The 18038-nt window shown below is 56.8% G+C and overlaps 1 protein-coding gene across 1 annotated transcript; it reads right to left on the reverse strand.

The window, feature by feature from the left end:
* Nucleotides 1–2124: 2124 nt before the first annotated feature.
* SLC35D1 (solute carrier family 35 member D1) lies at nt 2125–11343 on the reverse strand. The gene is made up of 12 exons (XM_086617860.1): nt 11141–11343; nt 10564–10597; nt 10398–10484; nt 9973–10040; nt 9428–9499; nt 8643–8711; nt 8237–8339; nt 6979–7071; nt 4519–4586; nt 3704–3782; nt 3374–3456; nt 2125–2416 (listed from the first exon to the last, which is right to left on the reverse strand). The coding sequence occupies exons 1-12, from the start codon at nt 11341–11343 to the stop codon at nt 2308–2310; spliced, it is 1068 nt and encodes a 355-aa protein (XP_086473986.1). The 3' UTR covers nt 2125–2307.
* Between the last annotated feature and the right edge of the window lie 6695 nt (nt 11344–18038).

Raw genomic sequence — 18038 nt, forward strand, 5'->3', positions numbered from 1 at the left:
CTCACATCCTTCTCCCACAGTGCTTTCCCGGTGCAGCCGCAGGCTGGGGCTGGGCATTACTGGGAGCAGCTGGAAAGCAGTGGGTTGGCCTGGGGGCTCCTCTACACTTCAACACAAAGGTGGTGTAACGTAAAGGTTTTGCTTGGTGGGTGGCTTGTTTTTTTCGTTAGCATCTTTCCCTTTTCCTTTCCTCAAAGACCATTTAAAGCCAAAAATTTAAGAGCCCACCCTCACCCCCAGCTTCCCGCACATGCACCGAAGGACACGCGGAGGGGACACCCATCCCTGCAGCTGGGGTGCCCGGCTGCACCCCTCTGCTCTTCAGCCTCAGCAGCTTCACCACCTTTTCCCGGAGCGCAGGCTGGATCCCGGCAGAAGGAGAGCAGGCAGGGGGACAAGGAGGGAATGTCATTGGTTTATTTGACGCCCGTACAAAAATACAGAGGCACATAAAATCTATTTTTTTTTTTTTTTTGCTATCATTACTGACTGACATAGAAAGCCTGCCATACATTCAAATAAAAAGGTCACCCTCTCAATCACTAAAATGGTCATTTTTGTAAATAGATTCTATATAGAAAAAAACTTTAGTTGATTAATCATGTAGAAAATACTGTAGGAACTCTGTTCGCTCTCCCAGTGTACACCATACCATCCAGCCCCGGCACTGACACGTGCACGGTTACAAAATAAGCTCTAAAAATATTTTACCGTTTGGACAATAAATCTAACCAGTAGATTCAAAAAAAAATGAACAAAAAAAACATCAAACCTTTTGACAGAATCAACATCCTGACCGCGAACGCCTCGGCGCAGCGAAGTCAGCAGAAGAAGAGCTCTGCAGCTGATGGCAAATCTGAGGTTTTACTGAAATTTAGGAAGCAATTAAAAAATAAAATAAAAAAATGACCCCGGGGGAATTTTGTCTTTCTCCGACTCTGCGCTCCGAGGGGGGAGCTCCGCTGCGGAGCGGCCAAGTGCCTTAAAAACACAATAAGGGCACCGACCCCTCGCTGCACCCGTTCAGCATCCTGCTGCCCCCAAAAAGCAGCCCAGCACCCCTGGAGGGAAGGGAAGACCCCCCCCGGCTCCGGTACGGAGATGTCAGCTCCGGCACACTCAGCCAGAACGACTCCAGGGACGGGATTTTCGGAGCAGGTGGCAGCGCCGGGGCCGGCAGACTCATTACGTCGGGTTTTTGCGGCACTGTTACAGAAATTCTGGGTCACAGATGATAAAAAACTTCAGTCAAGCGTGTCGATAAATCCAGCTTTGCCAAACAGCAGGTACAATATCAGCAAATACCTTCCAGAAACAAATTATCTTGTCTATGGAAGCTATTTTCCTGGTTACCAAAGGACAGTATATAAAAAAAACCCTCATAAATACAGAGTTTTACCAAAAATTTCTTTAACCAAAGTTAAAAAACAATTCTTTTGAAACCAAAAGACAATCCAAAGGGAGACCTAGAAAGAAGTGCTGTGTAAGACAACCTTTAAAAATCAGTTAACACTGCCTGACATACTAAAAATCCCGTTCTTTTTAACGGGTCACAAACCCAAGACGACTTCCTACATCAAAAACCCAACTGGGGGACAGGGCCCGGCCAGAGCCACCGCACTGGTTCCGAGGGAGGCTGGGGGTCCTGCCGGGCTGACCGGTGGCGGGTGAAACCTTCACGTGGGGAACATCCCTGAGCCTTGTAAAAGCCACCGCGGGCAGGAGGGAGAGGGGTGGGTGTTTGCAGGGCTCTTGGAGACCCAGGAGGGCAAACCCAGCTCCAGAAGTGGGTTAACAACAACAAAAAAACCCAACAAAAACCCAAATCAACAAACAAACCTTTCTGCAAAGGGGTTTTGGCCCAAATCAGGAGCATCCTGCAGAAGGGGCTTTGTGCTGCCTGGCTGGAGGAGGTGCAGGGGCAGAGCCAGTCCCAGCACCCGGCCCCTGCGGCAGCTGCGCCCGGAGACGCAGCCCAGGATGCGCAGGGTACGGCCCTCGGAGCCGACACCGTCCTCCACCATCCAACTGCAGACAATCATCTCCACTGCCAAGCCTCGGCGTGATTCGAAACCCATTAATTCCTGACGATCAGACGTAATTAAGACGCGCCCTTCGCTACGCAGCCAGTCATCTCCCCAGTAATTTGTAAAGGCAGCAATCTGGATTGTGCAAATTAAGAGCATCACCGTTAATCCGTGGCAGACGCCCGGGATTCCATCCTGCGTTCTGCCCGCGATCAGCCGGACAAAACCAGGTTGCTTCCAAAAAATTGAAAAAAAAAAAAAAAACCAAACAATTCCCTGGTCACACGGAGCTTTTTCCTTTAATATCCATCTTGATGCCGGCTTCGGACTGCTTGCTCATCTGCTCCTCCGTGAACGTGATGTAGGAATACACCAGGCTTCCCGCAATACTGCAAAACAGGGGCAGGGACGGGAATGAGACATCCCAGCTCAGAACCGTAGAATCATAGAATGGTCAGGGCTGGAAGGGACCTTCAAAGGACATCTAGTCCAACCCCCCTGCAAGGAACAGGGATATCTCCAACTAGATCAGGTTGCTCAGGGCCTCGTCCAACCTGGCCTTGAACGTCTCCAGGGATGGAGCATCCACCACCTCTCTGGGCAACCTGTTCCAGTGTTCTACAACTCTCAGAAGCAACGGCTGCTCCGGCACGCTCCGGCGCACTCGCAGCTGGCATCACTCCCGCATCGCACAACGCCAACGTGGCAGCAGCAGCCCGGGGAGATGCCACCCTTTACACCAGCACGTTTATTCGTGACACAGAGCTGCCCAGCGCAGCCACAAACACCAGTTGCCAAAGAAAAGTGAAAACTACGGGCAGGTCAATGGTCAAGGATCTGCTGCGAGCACTGAGCTGCAAGAAAATTCACTGTTTTCCTCCTGAGATCAAGTTATTTTGTTTAATTTGCACCCAAACGCCTGCGAGCCCGCGGCCCTCGGCTAGCGCTGGACCCGCTCCGTCGCCAAAGGAATCCCACCAAAGGGCAGGGGAAGAACACGGAGACTTTTCACAACACAAAAACACGCTCCAGAGCAGAAAGGAGCCTTTTCCAAAAGCTGTGCTAAAACACCAGGTGAAACAACCCAAAAAATACTCCTTTTGCTACCTTAATTACACGGTTCGGATACGCGACTCTGAGAACAACTCAAGTTTGTGAAAGTTTGGCTGAAGTTTTAAAGTTTAAGCTTAAAACAAGCTGCGCCAGCTCTTCTGCTGCAGCACAAACACCAATCCAGAGAATGTTTTTTTTTTTTTTGAAGGAAGCGTTAAGCCAGTCAAACCATTTCAGTTTCCCAGCAGTCTGCACTCGCACATCATAAAACTGCAGAGCCCCAACGTCCTTACCTGATATTTAGACCAATGAAGTTCGTCCATGTAAAAATATAGTCTCCTCCAAAAAACATCCCAATATAGGTTATTAAAATATTCTGCAGAGGAACAAGATTTGAGGAAGAAGAGGGTAAGTTTCTACATACCCAGAGACAGGCATATGCTCCGTGCCCTAAAGCAATGTGGGAATGGGAAGCCCCAGCAGCGGATGATGCGTTTTGCAGGCACCATGTCCCAGGTGGGCAGACAGGGGGGGTGTCCTGGGTGGGGGGTGACCCCAGCCACACAAATTCCGAGTCTCCCTCCCTCCCGCCCGCAGCCCCAGGAGCAGGGAAAGCCACTTACCTTAATGCAGCCAACTATTGTAGTTGTAAGAGCAGAATTATACTGAGTGCACAGAACCGTGGAGTACATCAAAATAAACCTGGGGAGGAAGGGCCGGCGTCAGGCTCCAGCGTGCGCTCGGGGCATCGCCGCGGGCTCCGTGCCCCCATCCCGCCCCCTCTTTTCCAGGGCACGGGTTGTACCGCCGCTGTTTTGGCTAAACCTGTGCTGAAGGGTGGGGGATAACTTCCACCTGCCAGAGCTCTCGGAAACAGGGATCCTATCAGGACTAAAGACTTACTATTACTATTTTTTTAAGAACATGAAATCCTGGAATGGTTTGGGTTGGAAGGGACCTTCAAGATCGGGTCCAGAAGAGGCCACGAAGATGATCTGAGGGCTGGAGCACCTCTGCTATGGAGACAGGCTGAGAGAGTTGGGGCTGTTCAGCCTGGAGAAGAGAAGGCTCCGGGGAGATCTTCCAGCAGCCTCCCAGTACCTAAAGGGGCTACAGGAAAGCTGGAGAGGGGCTTTGGGCAAGGGCATGTAGTGACAGGACACGGGGCAATGGCTTTAAACTGAAAGAGGGGAGATTTCGATTGGATATAAGGAAGAAATTTTTTTTATTGAGGATGGTGAGGCACTGGCACAGGTTGCTCAGAGAAGCTGTGGCTGCCCCATCCCTGGAAGTGTCCAAGGCCAGGTTGGATGAGGCTTTGGGCAACCTGGTGTAGTGGAGGGTGTCCCTGCCCATGGCAGGGGGGTTGGAACGGGATGATCTTTGAGGTCCCTTCCAACCCAAACCGTTCTGTGATTCTATGACTGTCGGTCCTTACCCCATGACACACGACAGCATAAACTGCACGACGAAGAGCGTGTCTGCCCAGCCCTGGTATTCCATCGCCTGCAAGACACAAACCCCCAACCCTCAGAGGAGGAGAAACCAGAGCGACTCGCAGCAAGACAAGAAACAACCCCTGGACGTCGGCGCAGGAAAAAGGATTCTCATCCAGAATCGCCCTCCGAGAGCCCCGGGGCTCCCTGTGACCACAGCGACAGCCCCGTCACCGCCGCAGCTCCCGATCCCAGAAAGGGACCTCAGAGTTCATGGAGATCCAGGAGGTTCTGGTGGGAAGCTCAGAAAAGCCTTCGCCAGGCGCGTCCCGGGGGGATCCAGCCTCTTGGGATGGGGTGGAGAACGTGGCTAAAGAAGTCCGGATTTCAAGGGAGGGCTTTTGGAATGGGGGCTTTGGGTATGTCTTTCTTTTCAGTTGTTTGTTTGGTTTGGGTTTTTTTGGTGGTTTTTTTTTTAAATGTTATCTTTTTGTTTGGAATTCTTACCTTTATGTTTGTTTTGAGGTTTTTCTTAAATTCTTATCTTTTTGTTTGGTTTTAGTTTTTTAATTCTTATCTTTTTGTTTATTTTAAATTATTCTATTTGTTTGTTTTGATTTAAAAATTACTATCTTTTTGTTTCCTTTGGGGTTTTTTTTAAATTATTATCTTTTTGTTTGGTGTTTTTTTTTCAATTTTTATTTGTTTGAATTACTATTTTTTTGTTTGCCTTTTTTTTAAAAATTACTATCTTTTTCGGTGCGTTTTTTATTTATTTAGTAAGGTTTGGGTTTTTAGATTATTATCTTTTTGTTTGTTTTGGTGTTGTGGGTTTTTTTATAAGTTATCTTTTTATTTTGTTTTTGTTTTTTAAAGTATTGTATTTTATTTGGTTTGTGAGGTTTTTTTTTAATTATTATTTATTTCAGGTTACACTCCCCACAGCCGAACCCCCACTTTTGCCAGCCACAGGCCCCGGGATGACTGTGAGGACAAAGCTCCAGCAGCAGGAGATGGTCTGCAGCGGGGACAGGGAGGAGGTGCCGGTGGTCCGGAAGGACCCTCGTGCAGCCCAACACGGGGCAATGCCAAGTCCTGTCCCTGGGGAGCCGGGAGCAGCCCCCGGGACACAGCTCTCAGCTGAGAGGACGGAGCCAGGCTCTGCCCGTGGTGCCCAGGGACAGGAGCAGAGGCCACGGGCACACACTGTCACACAGGAGGGTCCCTCGGAACATCGGGAAACACTTTCTCACTGTGAGGGTGACCGAGCACTGGCACAGGTTGCCCAGAGAGGTGGTGGAGTCTCCATCCATGGAGATACCCAGAACCCATCCGGACACATTCCCTCTGACCATCGTTACCTCCGACGCCTGTTAACGAACTACGAGATCCAACACGTCCACGTGCATGGCTACGGTGGGAAGGCTCTCCTGGGCAAACCCCCCTCCCCAGCAGTGCCCCCCACGCCGTGCAGCCCCCCCAGCCCCGGGAGCCGTCCCCACGTGCTCAGCCGCACGCTCGGCACAGCGGGGCGTTTCATCGGGCTGCGAGCGCCGCGTTTCCTGGCAGCTGCCCCGACAGAGCCCGGCTTTGTCCGCCGCCACTGCCCGCGGAAAAAGGAGTTGATTCAAGGAGGGGAGAAAAAAAATTTAAAAAAAATAAAGAGGTGATTTCTCCAGGGGCAGCACCAGAGCAACGTTTTGCTGCCCGCCTGCCAGCTCCTGCCTACAAACGAGCACTTCATCCCCGAAAGGGGCAGGGTCTGAGCCACCTTCGCCCCGCGCCACCGCTAATCGCGCGCTCGTTATCCGAGCGACTGCTGACCCGGCTTCGTCACCGGGGTGCTGAGCTCCTACGGAGGGGGAAACACCACCCAGCTCTCCCTGCCTGGGCACAGGCAGTTAATAATCATTAATAACGATTATTACAGTACAAATTTCAGATCTAGGGAACGGCGTGTGAACCGGGGCGCGCCCCCATGGCGCAGCGCGGGCCGAGCGACTCAACACAGCCCCTGCCCGGGAGGAGGAGGGAAGGGCAGACCCGAGCTTGAAGAAGCCCATTTATCCTAAAAATACTCGACTTTTTGGTTTTAAATAATGTTTGGTTTCACTTATCGCCCTCGCACTTCCCCGTTCCTCGAGCGTTACAGAAACGCCGGAATGGAGCAATTCTGTGGGTTTCAAGTCCAACGTAAAGACTTCACCAGTTACTTTCTGCTCATGTGGCTTCCCTCCCCCACCCCAAAACCCGGCCTCAAACCACCCTTTGCCCCCGCCGCCCCGCAGGACTTATTTACAAATTAGGGATAATGAAATTATTTTGCAGCTTCCCATGCCAAGCGTTTCCCGTTTTACGTGAGTTACAGAAAAAGTGAGTTATAGCCACCAGTAAAACATTCTTTTGCCCAGAAGCTACTGGGCCACTAGAGATTTTGCTCTCGGGGGGGGCAGGAATCGTACCTTCTGCGCGTCTCCGGTGAAGTAGGCGATGGTGAGGGTGGGCAGGATCATGAAGAGCGCGTTGTAGTAGAGCAGCCCGTACTTGCCCAGCTCCTGGGAACAAGAAACATCTGTGTCCGTAAGCGAATTCCAACCTGGAGCATAAAACCTCATTCATGTTGCTGCTGAAGCCCAGCTCCGGTGAGCGAAATCCAGGTGGGATTCTCGGAGACTGAGGAGTTGGAGGGTTGTGGGGTGGGTTTTATGTAGATATAAAGAATAATCTAAATAATGTAATATTTATATGTAAATATATCTTTATAGAAAACCAGATTATAAAATTAAACACTCTATAAATCATTAATTATTCATATAAATGTAGGTAAAACAATAAACTGATATGTAAAGGATAATTTTATATATAATATATGAATAAGATATGTAAATATATGTAAACAATAAATTGATATGTGAATGATAATTTTACATGACATGAATATAAGATATATAAATATATGTAAAATGATAAAACAATATGCAAATTATAATTTTATATATAATATGTGAATATAAGATATATGAATATACGTAAAACGATAAATTGATATGTAAATGATAGTTTTATATATGATATATGAATATAAGATATTTGTAAAACAGTAAGTTGATATATATATGATAGTTTTCTATACACATAACATATAGATATATAAAAATTTATTAGCCTTTGAGGTTCCCATCCAATCCCTAACATTCTGTGATTCTGTGTGATTTTTAACTATATCTATTAACATGTGTGTGTATATATATAAAATATATATATAAAAAATATATATATAAAATATATATATAAAAATATATATAAAATATATATATAAAATATATATATAAAATATATATATATAAAATATATATATATAAAATATATATATATAAAATATATATATATATAAAATATATATATATAAAATATATATATAAATGTAAACCAGACTGGGGTAATGAGCTTGCAACAGGCTTTATGGTCACCATCAATCAAAAAGCCCTTTCTTTGCCATAACTGGCACAGGGGCACGGCTCCGGCCGGCGCCATTTGGCACCGCTGGCACCGAGCACGGCGCAGCGGCGCTGCCAAACCTTCCGGATGGGAGGTTTTGGGCGAGGACCGGGGTAACACTGGGTGAGCCTCCCCCTGCTTTGCCCCTCCTCAGATGCAAAAGATGCTGCCAAACCGAGTGCTGCGGTGCAACGGGCAGGAGGGCACCGAAGGTCAGCCCACCTTTGAGTCCAGCTTCTGTTTCACGTAGGCACCGTTTGCAGCTGTTAAGGCATCGTTAATCAGGATAAAAATATATCCTTCCAGATCGAACGCCAAGTCAGCACTGGGAAAGGAAAAAAAACCACCCAAGTTAAAGCTTTAAGCTGCACGGAGCGTAACACTTGCAATTCTTCCACCTTCTGTTTAGCCAGCAAGTTGTTGGAAAAATTAATCATGGGAGGAGGGATGGGGATTTGGGTCGGTAAAACATTCTTTCCTACTAGAGAGCATGTCTGAGGGTAAAAAAAAACCCACAAAAGTCAGAGTTTACTCTCTTCTTGGGACAGAACATGATACATTACTGCCTGAGCTTTGTGGCTGGGCACCCCTCGGAGAGCGGGAGCGAGGCAGCACACCGGGCACTCACCTGGCAGCCACGAACGCGCCAATGATCATGGCAAACACCGTCATCTGAATGCCCCAGGAGAACTTCTTCCTGCAAAGAGAGGCAGGAGGACGTGGCCATCACCCCCGGCGAAACCTCCGCCGAAGCGCCGCGGGCACGAGCCGGGAGACGCCTTTGCTCCCCGCGCGTACGGAGCCGGGGGAAAACCCCGAGGAAACCAACGGGCGCTAAAGCAGCAAGTAAAAGCACGATGTTTCTAGACAATTATCTCTGTAATTAAAAAAAAAAAACAACAAGCAACTTGGCATGGATGAGGTGTGAGTTTACAAAGCGCTACAGCTTTGCCTGCTGCAGAGTTCGGCTGGGCACGGGGCACTGCACGGGGTGCTGGCACCACGGAGGGGGCTGCTGGCACATGGCACGAGCGGTTTTGGGGTTTCTCCCGGCGGAGGAGAGCTGTTTGCGTGGCGGGGGTACGGGCACAACACCCTCTGCTTCCAAAACCGCATGGCACAGCCGGGCTGCTGCAAGCAGAGTCGGAGCCCAGCACCTTCCCCTCGCCCGGCTCCTCCGGGCACGCGGGGAGGACGGGAAGCCACTGGAATAATTGAGCAGGCTCCTGCTGCTCCCTGTATCCGCTTCCTCCGCCCACCCTCCTGCCTAAAACCCAACCGTGCACCAAAACCCCCGGCCACACGGAACCCCCACCGCACAAACGCTGGTGCCAACACCTTCGGGCTTTTGTCACTCGAACCGGTACCTGTCCCCGAGAGCCCCCCGGAGGGAAGAGGGGCAGGAAAACTCACTTGAGCAAGAATCCTTCGGCAAACATCGTGAAGAGGATGGAAAACCTCCGCAGGACGGTGAACATGGGCAGGCTGTGAGGGGAAGGTTCAGTGGGGTCAAAGAGCTGTGCCCCCCCCCCCATCCCAAAACGCAGCTCAGCGGCCCCCACAGAGCAACTCCCTGCGCGGGCACCAGGATAACGGCTCCAGGGAACAGAGCAGCCGTCGGAGTTTTCCTTACAGAAACTCCATTACTCCCACACCCGAAAAGTTATTGCTATGTCAGCCTTTGCCAAGGTGGGGGACCCCAGGGATGGCCCCAGACCCTCCCCTGCGGTGGGCGAGGGCCAGACCTGCGCCCCTCCCTACCCGCCGGCTGGGGGAACGCGTTCAGAAACACGCATGTGGCTTATCTCAGCGTGGGCAGAGGATGAATCCTGTCGCCCCGAGCGGCTCCTGCTCCATCACCCACACTCCTGCAAAGCCTCAGGGCCCGGCAGCAGCTCCCTGTGGACAGCGGACCCCCCCCCAGGGACCCCCCCCCAGCAGGGACAAGCCATCCGTACTTGAGTTTCTTTGTGCTGAACAGTCCCGTGATCTGGTTTCCGAAATACAGGAGAGGTAGAGGAAACGTCTAGAAAATTTTTAAGAGGGACAAGACACCGCGTGAGCGACCGGAGAAAGCCAGGGAGCACCCCCCCCACCATCCTCCTTTTATAAATATATATGGAATTATTTCCACCCCGCGACCGACACTTTGGCACACGCACGTGTCCCAGCTCCACGGCGCAGGCTCACTGCCCGAAAACCCGTGGTGCCCGCTGCAGGCGGGGGGCCAGGGCAGAGACCACCACCCACCTCAGGGTGGAGGACAAGTGCCCGGGGAGGGGGGGGTTGGGTGCCCGGGGAGCTGGGGTGGGGGGGGGGGGGAGTTTGGGTGCCCGGGAAGCGGGGGGGGGGGGAGGGTTGGGTGCCCGGGGAAGGGGCTTACCCGCCGGGGGACGTGTCTGTCGAAGTCGGGGAACTTGACCACCCTCAGCGCCTTGCCCGCCCACAGCACCGCCACCGTCGCCAGCATCTGCAAGAGAGTGGGGGGGGATCAGCCCCACAGCCCCCCACATTTGGGGAGCACAGGGGTTAGGGGGGACCCCACTCACCTGGCCCAGCCCCACGCACAGCGAGGAGGGGAACCTGCGGGCAGAGAGGAGACATCAGTGGGGGCACCCACATCGGGGGTGCCAGCTGCCACGCACCCCCCCCCCCACTGCACACATGGGGAGGGGGATCGCAGCCGCCCCCAGCTCCCAAATCTGCAGAGCCCGTAGCTATGGGGGGGCACTGCCCAGTGCAGGGGGTCCCAGCAGGAAGGGGGGCAAGCGTGGAGCGCTGGCAGAGCGCTGGGCTCCGGGGGAGGACTCCGGGGCGGGGGGAGAAGGAGCGGTGCGCGGCCCAGCCCCACGGGAAGGGGGTGCCCGGGGGTATAAAGGACCCCCAAGGCAAGGGGGGATGCAGAGGGGTGCCCGGCCCCCCTAGGATGGGAAGTGCGGAGGGGGCACCCGCTGGGGCCCAGCACCCACGGGAGGGGATGCCCGCGCAGACTGGGGGGGGGGGATGTGCACGCAGAGGGGTGCCCGCTGGTGCCCGGCACCCACAGGAGGGGTGCGTGGGGGGGGCCGCCATGAAGCCAGCCCCCGGGGGAAGGCGGGGGTGACGCCCAGGGTGCAAAGGCCGTACCCGTAGGTGGTGAGGACGCTCTTGTTGACGACGACGATGAGGAAGGAGCTGAGCCCGTAGAAGGCCGCCGCCAGCAGCTTGAGGAAGAGCGTGAGGCCCGGCGCCGCCATGCCCCGCTCCGCATCGCCGGGCGCGGGGGCTCCCGCGGGGGCTCCCCCCTCGGCCCCGGCCGCCGGGCGTCTGCGCGCCGCGCTCGACGACATGGCTGCGGGGGCGGGGCCAGGGGCGGGGCCAGGGGCGGGGCCAGGGGCGGGGCCAGGGGCGGGGCCAGGGGCGGGGCCAGGGGCCGGGGCGGGGCCAGGGGCCGGGGCGGGGCAGGGGCCGCGCCGTTCAGCGGCGAGGGAGGGAGCGGGGGGGGGGGCACGGCAAGGGGGGGCATTGAACATGGGGGACACGGAACGGGGGGCACGGCACGAAGCGGGCATGGAACGGGGGGGCATGGAACGGGGAGGGGCATGGAACGGGGAGGGGCATGGAACGGGGGGGGCATGGAACGGGGGGCACGGCACGAAGGGGGCATGGAACGGGGGGGCATGGAACGTGGGGGGCACCGCACGGGGGGCATAGAACGGAGGGGACACGGAACGGGGGGCACGGCACGAAGCGGGCATGGAACGGGGGGGCATGGAACGGGGGGGGGGCATGGAACGGGGGGGCATGGAACGGCGGGGGCACGGCACGGGGGGGCACGGCACGGGGGGGGCACGGCACGGGGGGCACGGCACGGGGGGGACACGGCACGGGGGGGCATTGAACATGGAGGGCATGGAACGAGGGGGACACGGAACGGGAGGCACGGCACGAAGGAGGCGTGGAACGGGGGGGGGCACCGCACGAGGGGGAATGGAACGAGGGGGCATGGAACAGGGGGGGCACGGCACGGGGGACACGGCACGGGAGTTTGGCTGGGGGGGCATGGAACGGGAGGAGGGGCATGGAACGGGGGTTTGGCTGGGTGGCATGTAACGGGGAGGGAGGGGCATTGAACGGGGGTCTGGGAGGGGCATTGAATGCGGTCTGGTGGGGGGGCATTGAGCAGCGGTCCAGGGGGGACATTCCACAGGGATCTAGCGGGGGGAGGGGCATTGAACGGAGGTCTAGGGGGGGGCATTGCACAGGGGGGCATCACACAGGTCTGGTGGTGGAGTACAGCACGAGGAGGCATCGCACGGGGGTCTGGTATAAGGGGGCACAGCCGGGGGGGGCATCACACAACAGTCTGGCATGGGGGGGGCAAGGCATTGCACAGGGGTCTGGTGTGGAGGGAGGGACGGGGGGCATGGGCAAGGGCACAGGGGTTACTGTGCAGGGGGCTGGCACGGAGGCATTGCACAGGGGCTTAATACGGAGCGGGGGGCATTGCATGGGGAGGGCACTGGGGCATGGCAACGAGCAGGGGGCATTGCAGGGACAAGGGGACAGGTGCTCCAAACACGCTGCAGCACATGACGAGGGAAGGGGGACGGGGGACGGGGTCCCTCCCTCCCCGCAGCAGAAGCCGGGGGAAGGGGGGGGGCTGCAGACCCACACTGGCACTGCCAGCACCGCCACAGCCAGGCGTGGGGTCCCAGCACCCTTCGGGGGGTGTCCTTGGGTGACCCCACACGCAGGATCTTGGCACCAGGCCTTTCCCTTTCCGAGATTAAATCTCCCCCTCTGAGCCGTGTTCTGCCAAGCGGAAAAACCCCAAAATAAGGCCGAGACGAATAAAACCAGGGTGAGCCCCATCTCAGCACCCCGGTCGCACTTTGGGATCATTCCCGGCGGGAGGGGGTAAAGCACCTGTGGGACGCTGGTTACCCTCAGCCGTGGTGGCATTGGCAGAGGAAACGGCCCCTTCTTTGAAAGCTTTATGCCCAGTTATCTCCCTGCCACGTCCGACACGCCTGGGCACAGCCAGCCCCGCAGCCGCCGCCGAAACGGGGCGTCGTGGTCCCACGGGCACGAGCTGCTGCTTCCGCTCGCCCCGGCATGCTCACCCTTACCCTGGCACACTCACCCGCACCCCTGGCACGCTCGCCCACATCCCAGGCACACTCATCCACCCCCCTTCCCCTCGCAGGGGGCAAGAAAACTCTTTGCCCAAACTTTCCTTGCTCTTTCCCGGCCGATTTGTGTCTCAACTACTGCCCTGCTCCTGGCGAAGGGGCGCAGGAGGAGCCAGGACTGTTCCCTGGCACGGCTCACGCCCGCTGCAGGAAGGACAGACCGACTTTAAAGGCCGGGAGCAACTCTCCCGTACCCGGAATGTCCTTTCAGCCTGCCAAAAACCACAATCTAAAAAGTTTTCTCACTGGCATCACCTTCCTTGTTCCTGCACTAAGTCCTGCCCATCCTTATCAAGCCGTGGCGCGGGCTTGGACCTGGAAATATTTACTCCTCCAACAGTGGAGAGGAACCTAATCCTGCCCGGACACCGGTGCCAGTGGGATTGACGCAAACGACCCTGATTCCCAGACCTGACCATCTGGCGGCACCGGTGACCCCGCGGTGATGGACGGGGCGGCGGGGAACCCCTGCAAACCCCATGGGGGGCTGCGGGGAAGCCCCCGTGGGTGCAGCCCCCCGTCCCCCCGGCAGCTGCCACGGCAGAAGTGCCACCGTGGCGGTTTTAAGGCCAGATATTTGGACCCTCTGGGTGAACGGGTTTGGCCAGCAGCAGCTGAAGGTGCGACTGTGGCGATGCAGGCACGGTGAGACGGGGATGGCCATGCCCCCGTGCCCCATATGCCCCTCGTGTCCCCCGTGCCAAGCACAGCTCCGGGTATGACACAAGTGCTTCGCTTTTGGCAGCAAAGCCCGTTCTGGTCCGACCTTTCCTTCCTGCTAAACTAAGCCTCTGACTCATGGCAGTAATTTTAGCGTGCCCGGCTGGCAGCGAGCCCACCAAAGATAACAAACCTTGCATTAATCCGCCTTAATCCTAATCCCATTTGGCCACAGGCTCAGCCAGAGGTTTCTGCCGGATGCCAAATCGGCGACTCTGGGGTGGATGCACATCCCAGGGCAGGGAGGGGAAGGGGCTTCAGAGCCTGGTATCCACCAGGGGCAGAGGGAAGGTCTGTGGGGCACGGGGGTGGTGGCAGGATCCAGCAGCGCCTGGTGCTGGTGGCGGGTGAGGGGCTGGCACGGGGGCAGGCGGTGAGGAAGTCTGCACGAGATGCAATCGCCTGTGCGGGGGCGGCCGCGCGGTGCGGGAAAGTCACACAGAGCGGGGGGTGGAAGCGAGGTGCCCCCCAAAACGTGGGTGCTGCCGGGGGAGGAGGGGTGCAAGTGCTCGATGTGATCGAGGCAGGTTGGGGGGCAGGAGAAAGCACTGGTGGGAAAGAAGGTAAGTGATGCCCAGCGTGGGCAGGACACGGTGAGCACAGCATGGCATGGCGACGGTCGGCTGGGTGGGGAAAGGCTGGGAAGCACCCTGGGTGCCCAGGGCACCATCCTGGTGTGTGCTGGGAGATGCCTGCCATGCTGTGCCATTGCTGTGCCATGCCGTGCTGTGCCATTGCCTTGCCATGCCATGCCATGCTGTTTCATGCCATGCCAAACTGTTTCATGCCATGCCATGCTGTGCCGTGCCGTTTCATGCCATGCCATGCCATGCATGCCAGCATCTGGATGGACTCTCCCTGCAGCACCCAAACCCCCTTTGGACATCAGGGTGCAAGGAAGACCCAAGCAAATCACAAAGAGCCCTGAAGGGCCCAACGGGGAGGATGGGGGCACCTGTGGTGGGGGACGTGAACAAACCAAACCAGGAAATATGGAAGCCGGCAGCTCAGAGGAGCCGTGGCACCCATCCCAGGAAGGTGCTGAGGCTGGCTGGGTGCTGAGTGCTGGGGAGCAGCCACCATGTGCCATGTCTGGAGGCACTCTGCACCACACCCAGATGTGCTCTGCCAGCTCCAGATGTGCTGCCCTGGCTCCAAATGGGCAGTGCCGGCTCCAGATGTGCTGCCTTGGCTCCAGATGGGTCGTGCCGGCTCCAGATGGGTCCTGCCGGCTCCAGATGTGCTGCCCTGGCTCCGTATGGGCTGTGCCAGCTCCAGATGTGCTGCCCTGGCTCTAGATGTACACACTCACGGTGCTGCCCTGGCTCCAGCTGTGCTGTCTGGGCCCAGAAGTGCTTGCATTTAGCACGGTCCCAGCTCCAGATGTGCACAACCATGGTGCCACCCCACACCCAGATGCCAAGGCCTGGCTCCAGATGTCCACACTTTCAATATCCCCCCCACCCTAAATATGCAGGCCTGTGGTGCTGCCCCAGGTCCAGACATGCACCCCTGCAGTGCTACCCAGCCCCAGATGTGCAGCCCCAGCCCCAGATGTGCAGCCCCAGCCCCAGATGTGTGCCCTGCAGCGGGTCCCGGCAGCATTTCTTGCTCAGTCCCAGCCATGTCACACAGCCATGCGACCCCCCCCCCGGCCCCAGCAACCCTGTGGAGGGGACTGAGATTCTCCCAGACCCTCCTCAGCCCCCTCCCCTCAACACCAGGACCCCGGAGGCACAGCACAGCCCACCCACAAGGCAAGACCCACCGTCTGCCTCCTGAAAATTATTCTTGATGGATTAATCCAGATACTTTTGCTACCTAATGCATTAAAAACACCCATAACACGCCGAAAGTACAATTCCCACCAATCCCCCCCCCGGCTCGGCGTGCGCAGCCGTACCTATAGACACATTCTATACGGTTCTACGGCTCCACGCTATACATTCAGCACGCAGCAAGGCTTCCCGGCCGGGCTGGCACTTAGGATTTCACCCACCCTTCACTTTCCCGAAAATCCCACCGCGGCTCGGTGGGCGCCGGGGCTCACCGGCCGGAGAAGGGTCCGCGGAGCCTCGGCAGGGGGACGCGGCGTGCCCCGGTGTGCCGGCGGTGGGGCCCGGCCACGCGGGGTTTCCTGTGGTTGCAGCGTCGGATGAGGTTAACACAGTTACTGAGGTTAACCCTCCAAAAAGGAGGGCACGGGCTCGGTTTGGGAGCCGGCACCGGAGCCTTTGCCCCTTCTGCTGCCCGCCCCGGCATGCCGCAGCCCGTGGCATCCCCCGGTGAGCTGGGCACCGGCACGAGCCGAGGGGGTGACACTGGGCACCCAGTCCTGATGGAGTTTTCTCATTGCGGGCTTCTGGGGTTTGGAAAAAAATGGTGTTTTGCTGCCGGCGCTCAGCCCCGCTCCCCAGGACCCCCCACCCCCCCGCTGCGTTCAAGACTAAAAAGACAACCCCCCCACCCCACCCCTCCGCCCCCGGGGCTCTTCCTTGAAGGGGTGCTGGGGTTTCCCATGGACTGACTCAGACTGGAAACTCTCCGTTTTTCTCACCACCACTATCTAGGTCAGGCTCGCCGACAGGCGCTCGAGCTCCTCGCCGCGCTCGGCAGCGCCGGCAGCCAGCGGGGCCCGGCACCGCGCATCCTGGGAAGCGCCAAGGTAAGGACCACCCCCCCACCGCCCCCAGCTTCCAGCCCCCTGCCACCTAAAGCCGAAAAAAATCCAGATGCTGCTCGTGTGCATCAGCCCCCTCCGAGCCCCGCCGTTGCCACCGATTCCGCCCAGTTTGGGCTCGTGCGAGCGGGACGGCTTTTCCCTGCGTCTCCATTTACTTTTCTTTGACCCTGATGGACGGGGAGACTTTTTAATGGAGGTGGGATCAGAGACTGGTACCTCTCGACAAGGGGGAACAGCTCTGGCGTTGGCAAACACCTGTAAATTGGATTAAAAATGCGAATGGGAGCGATCCCGAGGAGGCCAGGCGGGTTTATTGTATTTTTAGCTCTTTTCACAGACCCTGAAGGCTGTTTTTTTGGGTTTTTTTCCTGCTTGTTCTAGCTCGCAGAAAGTTTGCAGGCAATGGGGAGGCCTTGGGGTTCCCGAAGTGGGTCAGGTAGCGGAAAGGCACTCGGGACGTGACTCACCCTGAACGCCTGGACGGCCCTTAAAACAAACGAGGTCAGCTCACGCACCGCAGAAACACCACGGCACGAGCCGGAGCCGGCAGCACAGTTCGGGTTGAACGACCCCGTTTTGAAGATTTTTACGTCGGGGCGCCGGTATTCCGTGCATCCCGCCGAGGGGCGACTCGCCGCTTCCAGCGTCAGGTTTTGCACGGGGTTGTGTTAATTATCACGGGCTTAAAAAGCAAACTGGGGGGGGCGTGGGGCTCAGCTGGGTTTTTGGCACCGTGGCGGGGGGGTAAGGCTGTGGGAAGGGTCTGCCCAGTGCCCACCTCCTCATGGCAGCAGGAGCCGCAGCCCAGACGCTGTGCAGATGGGCTCGGGGTGCTGGGGGCTCATGGGGAGCCTGGTGTCGGCCCGTTCTTCGGGGGGCTTGGGGGTGCTGTGCTCCCAGAAGGGTGTTTCTGTTGGAAAAGAGCAATTCCCCCCCTTGCTCCATGGAGCTGTGGTTCCTTGTACCCGGCCAGTCTGCAACCTGGCTGCTGCAAAGGCGTCCCAGTCCCGGACCCCAGCCCTGGACCCCAGCCCCAGATCCTGAGCTGTGGCAAGGCTGGGCTTCCCTTCTGGAGGGGGGGTTGGCCTGGAAGGGGGTGAAACTGAAGAGGCTGGGGAGGAAGGTGAAATGAGCAGGGAAAAATTCAGGCAAGAGTTTGGGATGCAAATCCAAGGGCAGCTCCTCTGAGACCGGGGAAAGCCCCTGCCTGGGATTTTGGGGGTGTCTCGGCAGGGGGGAGCACTGCCAGGGAGAGCCATTGCTCGTCTGGGACAGGACCCAGACATCAGAGCCCCCTCCTCTCCCAGTTGAGCAGCCCCAGCTCCTCCAGCCCTTCCTCACATCTCCGGTGCTCCGGACCCTCAGGTGTCTTCCCAGCCTTTGCTCAGACCCGGTCCCACTCTGTCCATGTCTCTCCTGTCTGGAGGGTGCCCAGCGCTCCAGACAT

This window comes from Tauraco erythrolophus, chromosome 10, assembly GCF_009769465.1.
Source record: "Tauraco erythrolophus isolate bTauEry1 chromosome 10, bTauEry1.pri, whole genome shotgun sequence".
NCBI classification, from domain to species: Eukaryota; Metazoa; Chordata; class Aves; order Musophagiformes; family Musophagidae; genus Tauraco; species Tauraco erythrolophus.

Coding starts and splice junctions, on each gene's coding strand:
- SLC35D1 (XM_086617860.1), bottom strand. CDS start 11,343: ATGTCGTCGAGCGCGGCGCGCAGACGCCCGGCGGCCGGGGCCGAGGGG. Junction 10,485..10,563: donor TGTGCGTGGGGCTGGGCCAG/GTGAGTGGGGTC, acceptor ACTCTCTTGCAG/ATGCTGGCGACGGTGGCGGT. Junction 8,712..9,427: donor GCCGAAGGATTCTTGCTCAA/GTGAGTTTTCCT, acceptor CTCTCTTTGCAG/GAAGAAGTTCTCCTGGGGCA.